Source organism: Hypanus sabinus, chromosome 5, assembly GCF_030144855.1.
Source record: "Hypanus sabinus isolate sHypSab1 chromosome 5, sHypSab1.hap1, whole genome shotgun sequence".
Lineage (NCBI taxonomy): Eukaryota > Metazoa > Chordata > Chondrichthyes > Myliobatiformes > Dasyatidae > Hypanus > Hypanus sabinus.
This window is the reverse complement of record NC_082710.1, coordinates 167,547,241-167,570,547: the sequence shown is the minus strand read 5'-3', so window position 1 is coordinate 167,570,547 and position 23,307 is coordinate 167,547,241. Positions and strand designations below refer to the sequence as shown.

Sequence of the window (23,307 nt, the reverse complement as noted above, 5' to 3'; positions counted from 1 at the left end):
ATGTTGAAGTCGAAATCACGTCCACCACTCGTGCTGGAGCTCTCACCACCCTCCGAGTGAAGATGTTTCCCCTCATGTTCCCCATAAACATTTCACCTTTCACCCTTAACCCACGACTTCCAGCTGTAGTCTCACCCAATCTCAGAGGAAAAAGCCTGCTTGCATTTACCCTATCGATACTCCTCATATTATTGTATACCTCTATCAAATCTCCCCACAATATTCTACATTCCAAGTAATATTTATAACCTATTCAATCTTTCCTTATAACTCAGGTTTTCCAGTCCCAGCAACATCCCTGTAAATTTTCTCCCTACGCTTTCAACCTTATTTACATCTTTCCCGTAGGTAGGTGATCAAAACTGCACACAATACTCCAAATTAGGCCCCACCAACATAACATCCTATCTCTTGTACACAATACAGTGATTTCTGAAGGCCAATGTGCCAGCCTTCTCTACGACCTACCCATTTGTGATGCCACTCTCAATGTATTATGTTCCAGTATTCCCAGATCACTTTGTTCTACTGCTCAGTGTGTAAGGCCTATCCTGGTTGGTCGCCCAGAAGTGCCACACCTCACACTTCTCTGCCTGAATCTCCATCTGCCATTTTCCCAGCTGGTCCAGATCAGATCCTGCTGCAAGCTTTGGTAGTCTTCCTCGCTGTCCACCACACCCCTAATCTTGGTGTCATCCACAAATCTGCTGATCCAGTTAACCATATTATCTTCCAGATCATTGATATAGATGACAAACAATGGACCCAGCACTGATCCCTGCAGCGCTGCACTAGTCACAGACCTCCATTCAGAGAGGCAACCATTGACTTCCCACCCAAAGCCAATGTCGAATCCAATTTATTACCTTCTTGACAGACCTCCCGTTCAGGACCTTGTCAAATGCTTTGCTGGAAGTCCATATAGACAACATCCACTGCCTTTCCTTCATCAACGTTCCTGGTAACTTGTGTTAAACTGCACGATCTTCTTATTTTTGGCCTCACTAGCAATCGTACAGAAAGCAATCGTGAGATCACAGCCTTTAAAGGATTCTGTCTTTTTACTTGGCATCTAACTCCCTGAAGTCACTTTGCAGACCCTTGTCCCTCTTCCTACCCAAGTCATTGGTGCCGATAAGGACCGCGACCGCCGGTGCTCACCCTCCCATTTCAGAATGCTGAAGACTTGATAGAGACGTCCTTGACTCTGATGCCCAGGAGGCAACATACCACCCAGGAATCTCAGTCCTGTCCACAGAACTTCCTTTCTGTTCCCCTTTTACCACAGCTCACCTCTTCTACCCTTATCCTTTCTGAGCCACAGACGGACTCAGTGCCAGAGTCCTGACTGCTGTGACTTTCCTCTACTAGATCATCCCCGATAGTTGTGTTGACAATACACCTGATTCTAACCCCAGGAGAAACATTCTAAATGTCATAATTTCATAAACTTCCATCAGGACACCAATTAACTGCAGGGAAAACAGCCCATGTTGGTTCGACTTCTCCTTCTGGCTCCTACCTTCTAAACTAGGTAAGTGCACACAAAATGCCAGAGTAACTCAGCAGGTCAGGCAGTATCTATTGAGAAGAATAAAACATCAATGTTTCGGCCCAAGAACCTTCATCACAACCTGCTGAAGAAGGGTCTTGGTCTGAAATGTCAATGGTTTATTCCCCTCTGTTGGTGCTGCCTGACTTGCAGAGTTCCTCCGGTATTTTGCATGTGTTGACGTGCATCTCCATCATCTGCATCCCAGTAAGCATCTTCTGGACCTTTTCCAAAGCTTCCGAGTCACAAGAACTGCTACACTCCACCCCCCACCGCCCTTCCAATAACATCCATGGAGCTGCAGTCCTGGCAGGAACCCAGGAGGACAAAGGAATGGCAAGAGATTTGGCGCAGAAATTACTATTTTATTTACTGCAGAACCTACTTCCCAGTCACCAGGAAGTGTCATTGAAAAGTTAGCAACACCGAGAGAGACAAGTCATCCTGAAGGTGTGTTGAGGCTTCTCTCTCTCTCTCTCTCTAGAGAGAGGGACGAACAGAGATGGATTGGCCAATGTGTACAGATATAAAAACAAGTCTGTAATAAATACATCCCAGATACGTGGGCAGCCCTGCAGTCATCAGACCAGGTTCCCTGAGCACCAGGTCCATCGTGCATGGGGTTACCAGACCAGGGGGACGGATCTTCAATGCAGACCAAATGCCTCTCCTTCCAGAACGCAGTCCCACAAGGGGATGCCAGATGGGCACTCTGGGCAAGGGAGAGGTGTGAGAGGACATGGAGAGAAGGGATGCTCACACTAACCAAAGCAGCACATTGATGAGTGAGCAAATGGGGAAGGAGATTCTTACGTACCCGGGCTGAGATACACAGGGTGTGTGGACTCTGGGTGATCTGTCCAGGCTGAGACACAGAGTCTGGAAACACCGGGGATTTACGGGGCTGAGATACAGGGGGCGATTTCTCCCAGCTGGGCTTGCTGCTCATGGGTGAGGTACACTGGGGTCCCAGTGGTAACTCAGTGATCAATCCACGCTGAGTTAAAGAGTGTGTGGAAGAACTGGGTGACTTCCCCTGGCTGGGACACAGTGAGAAGAATCACTGGGTGATTTATCCACCTGACACAAGGGAAGGAACACTGGTTGACACAGAGAGGGGGGCAACATGGTGCGATTCACTCAGGCAGGACAGGAGATTGGTAAACCTCTGCGTAATGTGCCGGAGGTGAGCGACAGTGAAAGGGAAACCCCTGGATTGAGTACCCATGACGAGGAAAAGGAGTGAGGTGGGGAGATATCCCTGGATTATTTGCCATGCCTCAGTCATATACCCCTGCATCCCTACGGAGCAGAGCACAGCCTCCTGGCAGGTTATCTCACAGGGAGTGACCATGGTCCACAGGGATCTTGTGGACAGATTCCAGGAGGGCTCCTGGAGGTACAGTACAGTCCTGGGTCTGCGGACCCCGAGCTCCCACCACTAGCCCCCTACACCCTGACCTTTATGGCCGACGTCTCCAATGCCCCTGTGCAGGGTGGATATAGGGCGCCCTGGGAGACGAGTACCTGGGGCCGGTGGGGGGGTGGGGGTGGAGACAGGAAATGCCCACCCCTCCCGGACCAGCAGGCTACAGGCTGACGCTGCGATGGTGCCTGTAGAGGAAGGTGGAGTGACTGCTGCGTGTCGTCTCGGGCTCCGTCTCGTCGCTGTCCAGGCTGGTGGCGTCCGACAGCTCCTCCAGGTGCTCCACCGAGTCGAACTTCTGCAGGTCGGAGGCGATGGTCTGGAAGCTGAGGACGGACAGGGTATCAGAGGCAGGGCCCTCGGCTCCCAGAGGGGTGAGGGCCGAGGCCTCCTGCACCTCCTCGGGCTGGGCCGGGCTGGACTCGGCACCCACGGGCGAGGTGCGCCGGGGTCCCAGTGCCCGCAGGCGCCGGGCGTGGATCTGCTCACTGATCTGCTCCAGGTTCCTGAGGGCCACTGAGTATCGAGTCTTGGCCTGGGACACCCGCTGCTCCAGTGACGTCACCCGGGACTTGTGCTCCTGGGGGCGGGAGAAAAGGGGAGAGCGAGAATGAGGCGATGGGAGGGCCGGCAGTGGGGTAGGAGTGTCAGTGGGGAATGGAAGGGAAAAGATTGTAAAGACACAAGCTAGTTCGGTCAGAGAGAGGGAGGTTCAGTGAAGGGCAGGAGTAGCGGGTAGGACACCATCTGATCGAGGAATATCACACTGGGCTAGTGTTGCTGTCAGAAGGATGAAGAGATCGGAGCGGGAGGAGAAGGTCAGTGAGTGAGAGGAAGGGATGAAGGGAGGGAGAAGGTAGGGACCGTGGGAGTGGCAGGAGGGCAGAGGAGAGGAGGGATCAGAGGCAAGGATGGAGTGTGAAATGCATTGGGATGCACAGTAATGAGGAAAGGAGGGTATTGAAGGACAGAGAACCACAAACTGTACCTCCAGAATCTGGTTGAACTGGGCCTTGAGCTCGAAGTAGGGCTTGGATTTGAGGATGAGCCGCTTGAGGGCCTTCTGCAGCTGCTGGACGCGGCCCTCGGCCTGCTGGCACAGCTGTGTCACCCTCTGGTGCTCCCGCTCACTCCTCAGGCGCTCCTCCTCCGCCTCGTTCACCTGGCGGGGGCAGACAGGGAGCAATGGATGAATAGCAATCACAACCAAACACCAGCTGGGGAGGGCGCCTCACTGAGCTGCTGTCTCTTGGCACAGGCCAAACCCGCCTGTCCCACTGGCTGCTCAGTGGACCGTTCCGGGTTTGGTCACAGCCCCAGGTGCTTAGCATCCACTCAGGGGCACGGCACCAGGCACCTGGCACCCACCAACAGGCCCCTCAGCTTACGATGTTGCTCCAGGATCAATCTAACCCTCCCGGCTCACATAACCCGCCTTTTTCCTTTCATCCGTGTTCCACAGAAGGCTCAGGGAATTTGGTAAGTCCCCAAAGACCCCAACCAAGTTTTGCAGAAATGCGTAGGAAGCATCCTACCTTGGTGATGTCCATCTTTGCTCTGCAAGGAATCACAGAGAGCTGTGGACTCAGCCCAGCCCTTCATACAAACCAGCCTCTCTTCCCTGGACTCTGTCCGCTCCTCCTGTTACCTCGGGACAACAGCCAGGGACCCGTCCCACCCCCGACGTGGTCTCCCTCCCCTCTTCCATCGGGCAGAGCCTGTACCACCAGGCTCAAGGACAGTTTCAAACACTGTTATTAAACTCTTGAACGGACCTCTTGTATGATAAAATAAAGAGCTTTTGATGTCCTAATCTTTTTCATGGCACCGGGATGCATGGCAGCTCTCATGGGCTGCCCCCAGCACATCCTCGGGCGGTTCTGGTTGTAAACCATTTCACTGTACATTTCAATGCACAGCACACGTGATAAACAAAAGGATCTGAATACAGGGAATCCAAATCGGGCCCACAGTGGAGGGGGAGGGTCAGCACAGGACGGGGGTGCCTCAGGATGATGTCAGGGCTCTGAGCCAGTGGTGGGGTGGAGGGTCAGCACAGGACGGGGGTACCTCAGGATGATGTCAGGGCTCTGAGCCAGTGGTGGGGAGGGGGAGGGTCAGCACAGGACGGGGGTGCCTCAGGATGATGTCAGGGCTCTGAGCCAGTGGTGGGGGGAGGGTCAGCACAGGACGGGGGTACCTCAGGATGATGTCAGGGCTCTGAGCCAGTGGTGGGGTGGAGGGTCAGCACAGGACGGGGGTGCCTCAGGATGATGTCAGGGATCTGAGCCAGTGGTGGGGAGGGGGAGGGCCAGCACAGGACGGGGGTGCCTCAGGATGATGTCAGGGCTCTGAGCCAGTGGTGGTGGGAGGGTCAGCACAGGACGGGGGTGCCTCAGGATGATGTCAGGGCTCTGAGACAGTGGGGGGGGGGGTGCGGGGCGAGGGTCAGCACAGGACGGGGGTGCCTCAGGATGATGTCAGGGATCTGAGCCAGTGGTGGGGGGAGGGTCAGCACAGGACAGGGGTACCTCAGGATGATGTCAGGGATCTGAGCCAGTGGTGGGGTGGGGGGAGGGTCAGCACAGGACGGGGGTACCTCAGGATGATGTCAGGGCTCTGAGCCAGTGGTGGGGGGAGGGTCAGCACAGGACGGGGGTACCTCAGGATGATGTCAGGGCTCTGAGCCAGTGGTGGGGTGGGGGGTCAGCACAGGACGGGGGTGCCTCAGAATGATGTCAGGGCTCTGAGCCAGTGGTGGGGTGGGGGGTCAGCACAGGACGGGGGTGCCTCAGGATGATGTCTGGGCTCTGAGCCAGTGGTGGGGGGAGGGTCAGCACAGGACGGGGGTGCCTCAGGATGATGTCAGGGCTCTGAGCCAGTGGTGGGGTGGGGGGTCAGCACAGGACGGGGGTGCCTCAGGATGATGTCAGGGCTCTGAGCCAGTGGTGGGGTGGGGGGTCAGCACAGGACGGGGGTGCCTCAGGATGATGTCAGGGCTCTGAGCCAGTGTTGGGGTGGGGGGTCAGCACAGGACGGGGGTGCCTCAGGATGATGTCAGGGCTCTGAGCCAGTGGTGGGGTTACCTTCGAGGTGGCATGGTTCAGCATCTCCTGCCAAGTGGGGTCCAGTCGGTTCCGGTCGGCCATCAGACCCTGCTCGGCCACGTACACCATCTCTCGGGCAGCGTTGTGCATACTGACCGCCCTCTCGTATCGCAGGGCTGCCTTCTGGGTCTCCTGCTGGGCCTTCAACGCAAGATGTGAAGATTAGATTGATGGGCCTAGTTGATGGGGATGTGGGGACAATAAAATGGCTTGGTGAGTTTAATGCAACAATGAATGGTCAGCACAGATTAGATGGGCCAAAAGGCCTGTTTCCATGCTATTTTTCTATGGGCTTGGCAATGCACACCTCACACGAGGTGGGGTGCTCAGAAGAGGGGGGAGCTGGTCAGTGAGACGTGGAACTGGGAGAGAGTTTCCCCACCCCCACAATTCTGAGCTGTAACGTCACACCCAAACACCACTGCCCGCACCCCCATGTCAGCCAGCGCCCAGCAGAAAGGGTGCTGCCAAGGGGCCCATGGCACCCTGGGGTGCTAATCCCCACAGGTCATTGCCACAGTCCTCCTCTGGATATTGACTCTCACCCGGAGAGAAGAACAAGCAGACGACGATGTCCGGAGTTACCCTCGGCAAAGGGATCCCCTCCACCTCAGTGAGACTCAATGCCCTCAGCAGAGGGTCCTCCTCCCACACCAGAGTCACTTTTGAACACGAGTGCCAGCTCACCTCCTTGGCCTGCCGCCGAGCCTCATAGTAGGGGCGAGCCTTCTCGATGCAGCTGCCCAGCTGGGAGCCCTGAGCGTTCAACTTCCTGGCGGATTCTGAGAGGATTTTCCGGTAAGTGTTCCTGGCCTCCTGTGGGAGACGTATACATATATACATTTGCCTGGCTGTGTTTTTACAAGCATCCTACATGTGTCTGTATATGCCTCTAAGCCGTGGTATTGCCCAGCAGGCTTCAGGGCCGGTTGAGAGGTGATCCCAGTGGTCTGGACTGTATACATGCACATTGTGCATCATTGTACGTTACTGACATTCAGCAGGGGCGTGTTGTCTTGTTTGGGCGAGGGCTGGGCATCAAACCGCAGCGCCCCAGGGGGTGTCAGGCCTCTGTTGCTCCATGAGTGTGTTCTTGTGTGTGACTGTCAATAATCATTTTGCACCCTGACCCTGGAGTAACGCTATCTCGTTTGGCTGTGTTCATGAGTATTCATGTACGGCTGGACGACAATTGAACTAGAATTGAATTGAGTACTGTCCACACACAGGTAGCTTGGAAAAACATCCAAGGGTGACACAGAAGTTTTTTGGGACGGTAGGGCACCAAGAGGAATAAACACAACCTTTGATGAGGATGGGAATCTGCCGGCTTAGTCTGTGTTGGTCATGATTTGTCTGGGCTCTGTTCGTAATACCACTGAACATCAGGACAGCAGCGTTCTGAGCTTATAATCAATTATTCTTGAAGAAATAAGGGCAGGGACAGTAAGTGCGACACACAGAGTAAAGCTCCCTCTACACTGACCTGTTACACACTCCCAGGCCAGAAACATCACGGGTTTCACACGGGGTAAAACTCCCCCTACACTGTGCGCTGTTACAGGGCAGGAAGAGCACGGGTGATACACGGGGTAAAACTCCCCCTACACTGTGCGCTGTTACAGGGCAGGAAGAGCACGGGTGATACACGGGGTAAAACTCCCCCTACACTGTGCGCTGTTACAGGGCAGGAAGAGCACGGGTGACACACAGGGTAAAGCTCCCTCTACACTGGCCCCTCACACACCTCCAGGGCAGGGATAGCCCGTGCTTTACACAGGGCAAAAGCTCCCTGTTCCCAGAGACTGCGGGTCCAGGAACAAGGTCCAAGGTAAAGGAGTAAATTACTTTTAAACTGAGATGAGGAGACATTTCTTCTGCCAGGGAGTGTGAACAGGTAGCCATATCGTTATGTACATTCAGAAAGGCACTTAGTTGAAGGGATACAAGGAGAGAGCTTGGGAGGATGGCAGGGACTTCCTGTCACTCTGCTATTTCAAGCAGTCTGGTGGTCTAGAGGGGTAGCGGGGTGCCGCAAGGGAACCAGGTGCACTACTACAGAATGGCTGCCTCGGGAACCCCTCTTCCCCAACTCCCAAGGGTCAGACACTGAGCTCAGCCGAGAGCGCTCCTACCAGGACTGCGAGCTGGAGGGCGGAGGGAGGACACACTTACGTCCAGCTGTAGCTCCAGCTTATTGATCTCCTCGCTGGCCTGGTTCAGCTGTTCCAGCTCCTCCTGCAGGCAGGACGACAAACTGCATCAGTGTCCACCGTGGTCCACCCCGGCAGCACCCTCATCAACAGGCAGACACACGCACAAGGAAACGTTCTGACACGCAGAATTACACGTACACACACGCACGGACAGAGGAAGCCCACAGAGTCACCGAGCGAACGTGCCAAAGTGGCCAGGAATTGAATCCAGGTCGCCGGTGCCAACCACTACACTGACCCAATGCCCAGTGTCTGCTGAATCCTCTGTGCAGCAGATAACTGACACTGACCCTCCAACGAACAACATCAATGCTCTCCACAGACCTCCTCCTACCTCTCTCCCACCCACCGATCCCACCCCACTATTTTCCCAGACCCCCCCACTCCCAGGCCCTCAGCACTCTCCCAGGACTCTTTTGATCAGTGTCCTTCACGCATGTGACAGCCCACTGCCAACCAGTCACAGCTTCTCTCCTGCAATATTTATTCCTTTCTACACAGGGCTCTGGCCCCCACAGTCCAATTAGTACAAGTGACTTATCTATACCACTGTTCACAGTGTGTGCTGCCCCGGACACTGGACTCTCACGTTTCCTCAGCTACCGGATCCTCCGCTTCCACTCTCTAACATTTAACCCTTTCACCCACTGCTCCCTGGTTACAGTCAAACCCGGCCTGTAGCCAGGGGAGTCAGAGGGCACCACAGCACCCATCTGTTATTCTGCCTGGTCCCAGTGGCCCACAGCTGGACCATAGACCTCCACACACTCGGATCTAAACAAATTTCTCTTCAATGTTGCAACTGAACCCATGTCCATCGCTTCCGCTGGCAGCTCATTTCACACTCACACCCGCCCTCTGAGTGGAGAAACTCCCCCACAGGTTCCCCTAAATATTTCACCTTTCACCCTTAATCTGCAGACTCCAGGTCATTGAACCTCTCTCCCACGTCTCCACAGTCACATCCCAGGCAGCCTGGTCCTGAGAGAGTATTAACCCTTTCACTCACTGCTCTCCACTCATTCAGCCCAGTCCATTAACCCCACTCACAGTCCAACCTCAGGCAGCCTGCTCCCAGGGGAGGGAATTAAACCTTTCATTCACTGCTTCCCACTCACAGCCCCCAGGCAGCCCATCCACGTGGCGTGAATTAACCCTTTTCACTCACTGCTCCCCACTCCAGGCAGCCTTTTCCTGTGAATATTAACCCGTTCATCCACTGCTCTCACTCTCAGTCAGACTCCAAGCAGTCCATTCTTAGGGGAGGGCATTAACCCTGTCACTGACCATTTTTCACTCACAAATCAGGTGCTAGGCAGGGGATTAACCTTCTCACTCTGCAGGATATTTTTCAGTATTTCTCTCAGCCATATCCTTTCCCCTCACCCGCCCCATCCGGCTACCATCTGCCCACGATCCCGGCCCTTACCCATCCAGTCCGTGGTAAGCAAGCCCTCCTGTCCTTCCTCGCCAACCTCCCCTCCCCCCCACCCCTGCCTGCTGCCCCTCTCCAGTCTGTGTGGGATCTTCGTGACGGGAAGGCAGAGAACGGGCCTGACAGGCAAGGTGAGAACTGGATAGCCCATTATGTATCCTCATACACAAACAGCCAACCACGTTATCCATCTGGGATGGTGGGGCCACTGCACAGGGTTCGAACAAGCTGCCGAGCATTGCAAAGTCAGCCAGCTCCAGCATGGGCACGAGTCTCCCCAGCAGCGAGGGCATCTTCAAAAGGAGATGCCTCAGAAGGACCCCCACCACTCAGACATGCCCTCACAACCATCAAGGAGAGGACAGAGGAGCCCGGAGACACACACTCAACATTTTAGAAACAACTCCTGCTCCACCGACAGATTTCTGAACAGCCAATGAACCAGCCCATGGACATTACCTCACTAACTTCTTTTGCTCTTGTTTTGCACAACCACTACAGTATTATAAAACTGTGTATTTGTTCCTAATAGTTATCGACAGAGGAATTCCTCGGTCACATCCTTTCGATTGACTATAAATGAACAAAATTAGCACAGACACACAGAGCACGTCACGGAGTGTGCGGATTGCCTTGATACAACACTTTAGATGATTTCGTCCAAATCTTCATTTTCATTGCAACATTGAAGAGGATTGTCGATGTCTTCATAATTCCTAGCTTGTTGAAGTAGTGAAATCGTTTCATTTTCACTCCCAGCCATCTCCAAGCGTGAGTGCTTGCCACCACATTGAGCAAAACACTTCTGAACTGTCTTATTGCTTTTTCTTGGCAATTATCAGTGACAAAAACCACGGTTTTCAATATAAACATGTAACTGACGCTATTTAAAAACTAATCACTCTAAGTATGGTGTTGGATCTGATAGCCACGTGACAGACACCGGTTAGGAAGCGCTCAGCAAGTCTCCTGTCCCAATTAAGCAGTACAGCATCCCTAATAAACGAAGGAAATCCCGGTTATTTTTTCTACCCCAAGAGATTTGAGCTCTCAGATAACTTTTACCAAGTTCTCAAACCTTAATTAGCTAGTTAGGGCTATGGCTTGTTCACATCATTGTTAGGAAGGCAAGGTGATGCAAATTTCAAAGCTTTATTAATACCCTGACTCGTCAAACCTTGTCCCAACAATCAGCAGCCATGGGCTCCCTCCTCTAAGCAGCTGCCTAGCACTCTGAAAATTAAAATAAATCATGCCCAAAAAGCAGGAGAAGGCTGTAAGAAGATAGCAAAGAGTTTTCAAGTAGCCGTTTCCTCAGTTCGTAATGTAATTAAGAAATGGCAGTTAACAGGAACGGTCGTGGTCAAGTTGAGGTCTGGAAGACCAAGAAAACTTTCCGAGATAACTGCTTGTAGGATTGCTAGAAAGGCAAATCAAAACCCCCTGTTCAACTGCAAAAGACCTTCAGGAAGATTTAGCAGACTCTGGAGTGGTGGTGCACTGTTTTACTGTGCAGCAACATCTGCACAATTATGACCTTCATGGAAGAGTCCTCAGAAGAAAACCTTTCCTGTGTCCTCACCACAAAAGTCAGCGTCAGAAATTTGCAAAGGAACATCTAAACAAGCCTGATGCATTTTGGAAACAAGTCCTGTGGACTGATGAAGTTAAAATAGAACTTTTTGGCCGCAATGAGCAAAGGTATGTTTGGAGAAAAAAGGGTGCAGAATTTCATGAAAAGAACACCTCTCCAACTGTTAAACATGGAGATGGATCGATTATGCTTTGGGCTTGTGTTGCAGCCAGTGGCACGGGGGACATTTCACTGGTAGAGGGAAGAATGAATTCAATTACATACCAGCAAATTCTGGAAGCAAACATCACACCGTCTGTAAAATAAAAAGCTGAAAATTAAAAGATGATCCTAAACACACCTCAAAATCCACAATGGACTATCTCAAGAGGTGCAAGCTGAAGGTTTTGCCATGGCCCTCACAGTCCCTCGAGAATCTGTGTATAGACTTCAAAAGAGCAGTGCATGCAAGCCGGCCCAAGAATCTCACAGAACTTGAAGCCTTTTGCAAGGAAGAATGGGCGAAAATCCCCCAAACAAGAACTGAAAGACTCTTAGCTGGCTACAGAAACCATTTACAAGCTGTGATACTTGCCAAAAGGGGTGTTACTCAGTACTGACCATGAAAAGTGCCCAAACTTTTGCTTCGGGCCCTTTTCCTTTTTTGTTATTTTGAAACTGTAAAAAGATGGAAATAAAAAAGTAATCTTGCTTAAAATATTAATGAAATGTCTCAGCTTTAACTTTATGCCTTTTGGAAATCAGATCATCTTTTACTTGCTTAGCTATTCAACGTGAGAAATTTTGACCGGGGTGCCCAAACTTTTGCATACCACCATATAAATGTGTGTGTAAAAAATATAAATATTTATAGATAGACATGCAGACACACATATACAGACAACATGTGTATATGTTGTACAGAACAACATATTTCAGGACATATGCCAGTGATACTAAACCTGTTTCTGATTATAAACAAACACCCCGAGGTCTGCTTTCTGCTGATGCCATCAATCTGCGATTCTGTCTTCACACTCTGATCTCTTGTTTTGTCGTGCTTTAATCCATGCAAAGTTCTCCTCTCTAAAGAAGCCAGCCTTGAGAGGTTAGTTATAGCCTCTCAAGTTGGGCTCTCGCCCTCATCAATCTTTCCTCTCTCCTTTCTGACTGCCATAATCCTACATCATGTCTTCAATTGTACAAACTACCTATCCGTTTACTCTGGATTACATTCTAAACATTTGACACACTAATTAGTTCCAAGTTGTTATTCAACATTTCAGACCAATATTTCAGACAAATATTCTACAAATACTCTGCAGTCCATTAAATGGGCATTATTATAGAAAGGACATCACAGGAGCTGGCTCTTCGTCCCACGAAACTGTGCGGAACTATTTAAACTAACGCCCTGTTCCGACCCCACTCCCCATCTCTCACCCTGCACTTTTCATCTTTTACTGTTTTACATTATTGTAAAACTGCTCGTTTTATTAGAGGTACCAGTAACATCATTCTGTCTTACATGAACTGCACCAGGCCACGCGGGGACTTGTGCTAATGTTATTTTGTAATTCTATGTGCTGGATCACAACTATATGTGCAGTGTGTGACTCTATGTACTGATCCTGGAGAAACGATGTTTCGTTTAGCTGTACACACACATATCATTGAAGAACAATAAACTTGAACTAATGACATCTACTGCTCTCTCCCTGCACATGCTGCATATCCTTCCATTCTCTGCACTTTCATGTGCCGAAGAGCTTCTTAAGCACCTCGACCTTATCTGCCTCCTGCACCACCATTTTCAATGCAAGAACTTGCCCCATGAACCTCCTCAGAACTTGCACCCTCTGGTATTATATATTTCCTCCCTGGGAAGATGAGACTGGCTGTCTGTGCCTCTCAAACGTTTTAGAAACTTCTCTCAGGCCTCCTCTCTGTTACTCCAGGAAAAACAACCCTGGTTCGTCCAGCCTCTCCTGATAGTACATGCCCTCTGATCCAGGCAGCATCCTGGTAAATTCCTTTTGAACCCTCCAGATAGTCCCTGTAATGAAGTGTCGACTCAGCCAGCTCCATCATGGGCACAATCCTCCCTTCGGGGGCATCTTCAAAATGTGGCATCCACCCTGGACATGCTCTCTTCTCATTACCACCATCAGGGAGGAGGTACAGGAGCCTGAAGACCCACTCAGAGTTAGCAACAGCTTCTTCCCTTCCGCCATCAGCTTTCAGAACAGTCAATGAATACTACCGTGATATTCCTTTTTCATACAAGTTACTTATTTGTTTTATTGTTTATTATAACTTGGCATAAGTTTTGATCTTACACTGCCCTGCTGCATAAAGCAACTAATTTCACAACATATGTTAATAAACCCTCTGTGTTTAAATATTTTCCACAACACTTTGCTCCGAGTAATATTATTCAGTATAATTTTGTAATCTGCTGCTGTTGTTCTGCAGACTGTCAGTAACATGAAGCATTTAATACTATAGGTCATTTTTGCTTGTTCGGTGTCATATTACCATCCTGTTCAAGCAAAAGTTAATCAATAAACAACAATTAAACAAGTCATCCTCCGCTCGTGGAAGGTGGGAACACCAGGCAGTGAGGAGAGAAATAAAAGCCGCTGCTGACACAAGAGATTCTCCAACACACACACAATACTGGAGAATTCAGCTGGTCAGACAGCATCGGTGGTGGGGAATAGACACTCGGAGTTTCAGGCTGAGACCCACAAAGCTCTCTGTTTCTTTCTGGACAAAAGACCTAACTAGTTCCACTCCGCCGCCACTATCCTCCATCTGGCTTCACCTCTCTTTTGCTCCTCCCATCCTCTCCAAAACCCGAGTAACCATGGGCACCTGCACGGGTCCTTTTGGGCAGCCACATGGACCAGCCCATGTTGCAAGTCTCGCTGGTAATGCTTCACAACTCTTCCTGCGCTATATTGACGACTGCTCCCTGTGGATCTACCCCAGGCACAATGTATTGATACAAAGACGGTACGCCAGCAGGAATACCTCATTAGGAGTTTGAGGAGATTTGCAAAGACCAGCAAATTTCTACAGGGGTACGATGAAGAACATTTTGACTGTTATATCACCAGCTGGTATGGAGCCCCAATGCACAGGGTTGAAAGAGCAGGGGTTCCAAACCTGGGGTCCATGGACCCCTTCTTTAGTGGTATTGGTGCATGGGAACCCCTGATGCAGAGGGTTGTGGACTCCACCAGCTCCATCAAGGGTACCACCCTCCCCTCCATCAAGGACATCTTCAACAGGCTGCACCTCAAGAAGGCAACATCCATCACTAAGGACCCTCACCATCTGGGACACCCCTTCTTCTCATTACTAACATTGGCTAGGCTGAAGACCCACACTCAATGTTTTAAGAACAGCTTCTTCCCCTCTGCCATCAGATTTCTGAACGGTTCATGAACACTCCCTCACGAATCCTCTTTTGCACGATTAATTTAATTTTTTACTGTCACTTATAGTAAATCTTTTTCTGCTGCCACAAAAACAAATTTCACAATACACATCAGTGTTAATAAACCCGATTCTGATTCACCAGCACCTTCATTCTTCAACTGACAGCGGAGTTTAGCGCCTGCTCCGATTTTTTTTTACAAGGCTAACAGCGAGCTGAGTCAGGATAAACAGACCGAGTCGTCTGACTCAAATTGCGGCAAGACAAACTCCTTACAGCAAAACGTTCTCCAATCTGAACAGTCAACCAAATTACCCCGGAATCAAGTCAAACAGTGGAGACAACAACAGTGGGAATGTTTTGCTGCTGAACAAAAAAACAAGAACCATTAGACCATTTGAAGCAAATTCAAAGGATTTAACCCTGCAAGAAATCAATCTCTCGTCTGAGCTCATCACAAAAGAGTGATTTGTGCTTTTATTTTCTGCTGCCAGATTTTATGTGCACCCTCTATATATTTTGTTTTAAATTATGCATGGACAGATTATGTATAATTCATACTCATCGAAATCTGTTGGTCCCCCTCCCCCCCACCCCATTACATTCTGCCAACAGCATGCACTTACATGCAACATGCTGGTTTAAGACCATGCGTTATTTCATTCTTAGTTTTGCTGTGGGTATTTCATTTTCTGCAGATTGGCTCAAAACGCAATACGTGTTCCTTTAATTCCACGATTTATTATGAGATACCACGTGGAAGAGGCCCTTTCGGCCCCTGGAGCCACGCCGTGGCCTCACCACGGGACAATTTACAATGAGCAATTAGCCAACTGGCCTGCAGACCACAGCAACGGGAAAAAACCCAGGCAGTTTGGGGAGAAGGTAAAACTCCTCACAGGAGAATTGAACCCGGGTCTCTGGAACTGTAAAGTGTGCTGTGCTACTGTGATTATACTACTGAGAATGTCATTTTTGCAGTTTAAAATAAAAACTCAGTTGATTAAGGCTTGTGGAATTAGCCAATGTCTGGGGAACATAATGTAGAAAATCGCCCAAGGGTCCTTCACAGGAACGTCCCTGAACACCATCTGACAAAAGCCACATCAGGAGATGCTAGCAAGCAAATTAAAATTTGGTTAAAGAGACACACAGGTAATCTTTTCTGCCTCCATTCAAAAAAAATTCCCCAAAGTCTGCCTCTCCTCTAGATTCCGCATCCACGTGTTTCCCCCGTCCAAACATGCCAGTCCAATCAGATAAATTCGGAAGTGCCCACAGCTCAGCTGCTTGTAGTAGCACAGTGGTTGGTTAGTATAACACTTGGGTGTCAGCAAGGCGGCTCACTCCCTGCCACAGTCTCTGATGTGTTTGCGTGTTCTACCCGTGACTGCATGGGCTTCCACCCACCTTCCAAAAACGCAAAGGCTGGAAATGATCACCCCCACGGTGCTGCGGCTACCTACGCTGGCGCTGGCTGCCCACAGCTCATCTCTGATTGGTGCAAGCGATGTATTGCACTGTATGTTTTCGGCTGGGATTGAGAATGTGAAGAGGGTAAGGGGTAGGTGTAGAGGGGGTGGCCGGGGGGGTAAGTGTAGCAAAATATGTAGACAGGACAAGAGAGAGGTACGTCATTGGGGAAGTAAGGAGAGGTAGCTAAAATAAGGTGCCAGGCTAGACGTGGTGACCACAAGGAAAAGGGAACCCACAACCACAAGACAATGTGCTTGGCAAAATATTTTAAGGATACCTATTTCAAGTGTCCTGAAGTACATCAGTATTAATTCTAGGTATTACACTTTAATCTTTGCTAAATTCTGATTATTTTGCATGCTTAGCTATGCAATAGCCAATCGATTGATGAATTTGAATCGGTATCCATATTTGCGAATGTAGTACCCTGCTTTTGGGTATAAGTATGACCTTTGTAAACCAACAAATTGGGAGTTGGCTACCTTACGCCCGAAGTGCGTGGGGCTGCGAACTCCTCTCTGAATAAAAACTGTTTCAGAGGTAATTTCATGTCCCTGGTGTTTTTCCTCAACTGAGCAGGTTAACAGTTACATGTTGACAGGATTAGTTGCTGGAGTTTCTCGTGTGGGGCTTGTCCTGAGACAGAGACAAAGGTCCCACTCAAAACCAACAGAGAGTAATGCAAAATACTGCCCGTATTATGACACGCAACTTGACTATCCGGTAATTAACTCCCTACTTGTTGGAGAGGATCTGTTATTGAAATACAGCAGTGTGGCGACATTTCCTCTTGGCAAACTCTGTGATATGATGTGGAAACTACCTGGGCTCGAGTGCTGTTACTTCCCATTACCAAAACATACAACACTAACGCTTTTTCCTGATCCTAGTAAGGCCTGGCTCACGTAGGCAAGGTTACATTTATGGGCCGACGTCTGCCTGACAAATATCAGTGTAACCCTGTGGTTTCTCAGGCCACTTTACAGAGAAACTTAGAAAATCTACAGCACAATACAGGCCCTTCAGCCCACAAAGCTGTGCCGAACATGTACTTACCTTAGAAATTACCTTGGGTTACCTATAGCCTATGTTCCCTCTAAGCTGTGTGTGTTCAACCAGCGCACAAAGGAAATTAATGTGCACACAGGCTAGCTACCAAAAATAATGTAGTAATTAATAATTATACTAATTGAAAATAATCTTTTAGCTAGACGTTTCTGTTAACTAGTCAGTCAGTTTTTCAAATACCACTACGCACACCACTTATTTACGTCACCTCACCTTTCCTATTCCGGTTTGTACAGCTGCATCACAGCGGCAGCCATCTTTGGTGGACAGTGTTCATATCGTAGAGTTTACAAAGATCTGTTTCAAATTTTTTTTGAAAAAATATTGATTCACTATGTCGAATTCAAAAGCAGCAAAGGGCGTGAAGCGCAAAAGAACTGTAAATTTGTTTAAAAGTTGAATGGCTTAACAAAATAGAAAAAGCTACATCAAAAGCTCATGAGGTCATGAACGTTCAGCTACGAGAAATATTTACATATGATTCGGACACTGGAGTTATCCGTTTGTACTGTCGTGATGCAAAAGTTGCTGGAGAATTTGCTAGTGGAAAGAAGTGGGATGATGTTTGTAAACTTGACTTTTTGAAGCGTCATTTGGCAAGTAAATCGCATTTGGACAGTGTACAAAAGCTCAGGCAACAGAACACATCATTACAGGAGCACTACGCATGTTAGGGTTGAGTGCAGATGAGCAAGAGCAAAAACAATCAAACCCAGAGGAGATCAAAGAATAGGAAAATGCCAAAGACAGGAGGGAGAAAAAATAACTGAGTGACTTAAATATGTACAACAACACACACAAAATGCTGGTAGAACACAGTAGGCCAGGCAGCATCAATAGGGAGAAGCGCTGTCGACGTTTCGGGCCAAGACCCTTGGTGTTTTTTTCCTCTGCCAGCGACTTAAATATGTATGTTATTTTGTTGTTATTCTGTGCAGTTTCATGTCAAATATTTTGTAAACCGACATAAACTGTGCCACTTGTGCATTCAGTGCGCACTAACTTCTGTCACAGGAAAAAAATTTGCACAACATAAGATTTTTGCGCACACTACTAAAAATTAGAAGGAAAATTGCCCATAGCCTCTATTTTTCTAAGCTCCATGTACCTATCCAGGAATCTCTTAAAAGACTATCATATCCACCTCCACCGCCACCAGCAGCCCATTCCACACACTCACCACTCCCTGCGTAAAAAACCTACCCCTGACATCTCCTCTGTAACTACTTCCAAGCACCTTAAAACTGTGCTCTCTTGTGCTAGCCATTGCAGCCCTGGGAAAAAGCCTCTGACTATCCACATGATCAATGCCCCTCATCATCTTACACATCTCTATCAGGTCACCTCTCATCATCCGTCGCTCCAAGGCCAATTTCACTCAATCTATTCTCATAAGGCATGCTTCCCAATCCAGGCAACATCCTTGTAAATCTCCTCTGCACCCTTTCTATGGTTCCAACACCCTTCCTATAGTGAGGTGGCCAGAACTGAGCACAGTACTCCAAGTGGGGTCTGACCAGGGTCCTATATAGCTGCAATATTACCTCTCAGCTCTTAAAAATCTTACAGTTGATGAAGCCCAATGCACCGTGTGACTACAAGATGGATGAGGCTCGGGAGTAAACATAATTCCTCGTCACAATGGACGTACTTGTGTGGAGGACAGGAAAAAAGCAATTACTTCAGCCCCAGGACATCGTGGCAGGAGATTCCTCAACCACGTCAACAGCTGCTCCGACAACAATCTTCCCGTCACAAAGTTAGGACGCTCGCTAATTCATAAGCCCTGGAATAATACAAGGCTTTCTCCAACCTTCAGAGGTGATGTTCATAGCAGAAGATTGCCACCTTCAACATGCCAACCAGTGGAGGGCAATGCTCAGACCCCAAACAACACTGGACCTTTGTGCCTGAACTGTCTCACGGCCAGGATGTCACGGGAAAGAAAGTTCACCAGTAGGGCTTCAGGAGGCTAAAGAAATCTAGTAGGCCCCGTAGACCCTCACCAGTTATTATCGCTGCACCTGGATTCATCACGACTTAATGTGGCAACTGTTCTGTCCGAGATTGCAAGAAACTGCAGAGTTCTGCACAGCACAGGAAACAGGCTCCCCTCCACGGACTCTTGTCTCTACTCTTTGTTGCTTTGCTAAAGTAGCCAGCGTAATCAAAGATCCCTCCCACCCCATCTTCTCTCCTCTCCCGGGGGGCAGAAGATACAAAGGCCTGAAATAAACTGATTCCAGATCCACCACTTCCACTGGCAGCTTTTTCACACTCATATTGCCCTCTGAGTGAAGAAATTTCCCCTCATTCCCCAAAAATGGATTTGAGCGGATTTCACTCATTCTCTGGGGCGGCCACTTCTCTTCCCACGGCGCTGAGGCTATGAAGACAGCCCCGGCTGCAGTGCTCCGCGCCCGCTAATATGGTGATCTGATAAGTGAGGCTTTGGGCCTACTCGAGGCTGCTCCACATCAGAGGACTCAGTTTTGCTTCAGAATGCTATTGTTCACTTCAATTGTTTGCATGGTTTTAATTTATTTTTTTCTCGTTTATTTTTATTCTTTTTTCTCTTTAATTGGGTTCCTTGCTTTGAGCTACTCATGAGCAAGCAAATCTCAAGGTTATGTAGTTTTTACATTCTTTGATAAATTAATCTTGAAATACTTCACCTTTCACTGTAAACCTATGACCTCTGATTCTTGTCTCACCCAGCCTGATGGGGAATGTGTGCTTGCACTTACCTTAGCTATACCCCCTCACAATGTATACCTCTGTAAGATCGCCCCTCATTCACAATGTACCAGGGAATAAAGTCCCAACCACTCAGATAGGCACATGGAAGACAGAAAAATGTAGAGCATGTGGGAGCAAAGCTTTAGATTGATCTTGGAGCAAGTTGTGGGCCGAAGGGCCTGTATTGTACTAAAGGCCTATGTTCTGTTCAGCCTTGCCTTATCATTCAGATATTGTATCTGCTTCAGCCACTTCCATATACTGACTAGCCACTGGGTGAAAAACTTGCCCCCCCCCCACCCCCAGGTTCCTATTAAACTCCCCCCTCTCACATTAAACCTATGCCCTCCAATTCTTGATTCCCCAACCTTGAGGAAAAGACAGTGCACATTCACCCTGTGTATGCCCATAAGATTCAAAATTCAAAGTAAATGTTATTATCAGTCACCACATACTACCCTGAGGTCCATTTTCTTGTCGGCATACTCAACGATCTGTAACTATACCAGAATCAATGAAAGATCGCCCAACTGGAACACTCAGAGTGCAGAAGATGACAAACTTCACAAATACAAATATAAACAAACGTCCAGAACGTGAGATGAGGAGTCCTTGAAAGCAAGTCCATAGGTTGTGGGAACATTTCAATGATGGGGCAAGTGAAGTTGAGTGACGTTACCCCTCTGGTTCAGGAGCCTGATGGTTGAGGGGTAATAACTATTCCTGAACCCGAGCCCCCTGTACCTTCTTCCTGATGGCAGCAGCGACCTGGGTGGTGAGGGTTTCCTGATGACGGATGCTGCTTTCCTGTGACAGCGTTTCAGATAGATTCTATACTCCTCTACAAGATCATCCCTTATTCACCTGCACTCTAATTCACAAAGTCTCAACCACTCGACACCACTCATTTCCGTCAGCCCCAGCAATAGCCTCGTAAATCTCCTCTGTGCTCTTTCCAGCTTGATGGCACATTTCCTAGAGAAGGTTGCAAATCCGGACATCATACTCAAAAGGCAGCCTCTCTACAACTGCATCTGAACCTTGTTTAACTGGCTAGATCTAACTCCTGCCTGAGAAAAGAACTGGACCCGCTGCAGTTTGTACAATGCCGCACCAGACTTTCAGCGGACTCTGTCTTGGAGCCCCCTCAGAAAGCTGCGAGACATACGTCAGGCTTCTGTTCATCAATTTCAGCTCCACACTGAACACCATCATTCTCTCAGTACTAACAAACAAGCATCAAAACGTGGGCCTGCGTGCTCTGTGCATCCGGATCCTCGACATCCTTCCCAGTAGACCACAGTCAGCGCACATTGGCTATCGACACAGGCGTGCCTCAAGGATGTGTGCTTAGCCCACTGCTCTACTCCCTCTACATTCGTGACTGTGTGGCTAGGCAGAGCTCAAACAGCATCTGTAAATCCCCCAATGGCAGAATCGGCGATGGTGACAAGGAGGCTTACAGGAGCGAGACGGCGTTGCGACAGCGACCTCACACTCACCGTCAGAGAAACCGAACAATTGGTTGTGGAACTTCAGCGAGGGAACTGGCAGAACACACTCCAGTCCTCATCGAAAGGGTGAGCAGCTTCAGGCATCAACATCTCAGAGGACCTCTCCTGGGCCCAACACATTGATGTGATCAGAAAGGAGGAACACCAGCAGCCCTACTTCAGTAAGAGTTTGGGGAGATTTGGTAAGCCACCAGAGATTCCTAGTGACGGACAGTGGAGAGCATTCTGGTTGTAACATTGCCTGACACGGAGGTACCAGTGCCCAGGGTCTGAAGAGGCTGCTGAGGGTTGTAGGTGCAGCCACCTTCATCAGGGGCACAATCCTCCCCACCATCAAGGACATCTTCAACAGGCCGCACCTCAAGAAGGTGACATCCGTCACGAAGGGCCCTCACCATCCAGGACATGTCCTCTTCTCAGACAGCAGGTATAGGAGCCCAAAGACCCACACTCGACGGTTTGGGAAGTTTCCTCCCCTCTGCCACCAGCGTTCCAAATGGTCCATGAACCCTACCTCGTTATTCCTTTTCCTTGACACTACTCCTTTGTGCAATTTGTAGATTTTATGGCTCTGCACTGCGGCCACAACACAATAAATTACATGTCACGTGTCAGTGATATTAAATCTACTCTGATCTAACATTCCAGCCTCTGTACACAATGCCCTGACTGACGAAGGCCAGCATGCAAACAGCCTTCTTCAGCACCTGTCTACCTGCAACAGCATTTCAGGGAAACGTGCATTTGAACTCTAGGTCTCTCTGATCTACCATGCATCCCAGGACTCTACTGTTCCATTGCAAGCTCCGATTATCTTCCCAAGCGCCCAGAGCTTTTCTGCCATCTACAGGACACAAGTTAGGGGTGTGACGAAATGAGTTCCACCTGTTGGGACCAGTGCTATCTACTGACACCAAGAAAGTTATTCACAACCCGAGACAAAACAGCCTAATTGATTGGCATCGCTTCCACGGTCCTTCATTGCTGATGGGTCTAAATCCTGGGACGCCCTTCCCAGCGGAACTTGGGAATACTTTCTCACGTTCACAATACACCCTCCCAAGAGGAATGTGGGAATACTTTCACCAGGAACACTCCAGTGGCCCACAGCCACATCTTCATGGGTAACCAGGGATGGGCAATAAATGCTGGCATTATGTGCAAGACCCAGATCCCAAAACTACAATCAGAATAAAAACAGCATGGCCTTCAGCATTCCATGGAAATTTTTGCTGTGGAATTTACTAGGATACTAGAAACAGAAAAACTACAGCACAATACAGGCCCTTTGGCCCACAATGCTGTGCCGAACATGTACTTACTTTAGAAATTACCTAGGGTTACCCATTGTCCCCTATTTTTCTAAGCTCCATATACCTATCAAAAAGTCTCTTAAAACCACCTCCACCACTGACAGCCCATTCCACGCACTCACCACTGAGTAAAAAACTTACCCCTGACATCTCCTCTGTACCTACTCCCCAGCACCTTAAACCTGTGTCCTCTCGTGCTAGCCATTTCAGCCCTGGTTTAGAGAGCACGCCTTGTGAGGAAAGGTTGAAGCTTGGCTTTGGAGCAAAGGAGGATGAGAGGTGACTTGATAGATGATGAGGCTTGGACCGAGTGGGCATCCAGAGTGGTTTTTGCCAGATTAATACCAGAGGGCATAAGGTTATGGCAACTGGAGGAGGGACACCGTTGTTTCTCTTTACACAGAGAGTGCCGGGGATGGTGGCAGAGGCAGACAGATGAAAGA

General features: G+C 49.1%; 1 protein-coding gene across 1 annotated transcript in view; it reads right to left on the bottom strand.

The window, feature by feature from the left end:
• Window positions 1-1,896: 1,896 nt before the first annotated feature.
• Window positions 1,897-23,307, bottom strand: part of sh3bp5lb (SH3-binding domain protein 5-like, b) — a 32,296-nt gene continuing 10,885 nt past the window's right edge. The window contains exons 2-6 of the mRNA XM_059970850.1: window positions 8,261-8,323; window positions 6,773-6,901; window positions 6,065-6,226; window positions 3,967-4,140; window positions 1,897-3,558 (exon numbers count right to left, since the gene is read on the bottom strand). Of these exons, the coding sequence (XP_059826833.1) occupies window positions 3,142-3,558; window positions 3,967-4,140; window positions 6,065-6,226; window positions 6,773-6,901; window positions 8,261-8,323 (945 nt within the window). The 3' untranslated portion in view covers window positions 1,897-3,141. The remainder of the gene's footprint in view (window positions 3,559-3,966; window positions 4,141-6,064; window positions 6,227-6,772; window positions 6,902-8,260; window positions 8,324-23,307) is intronic.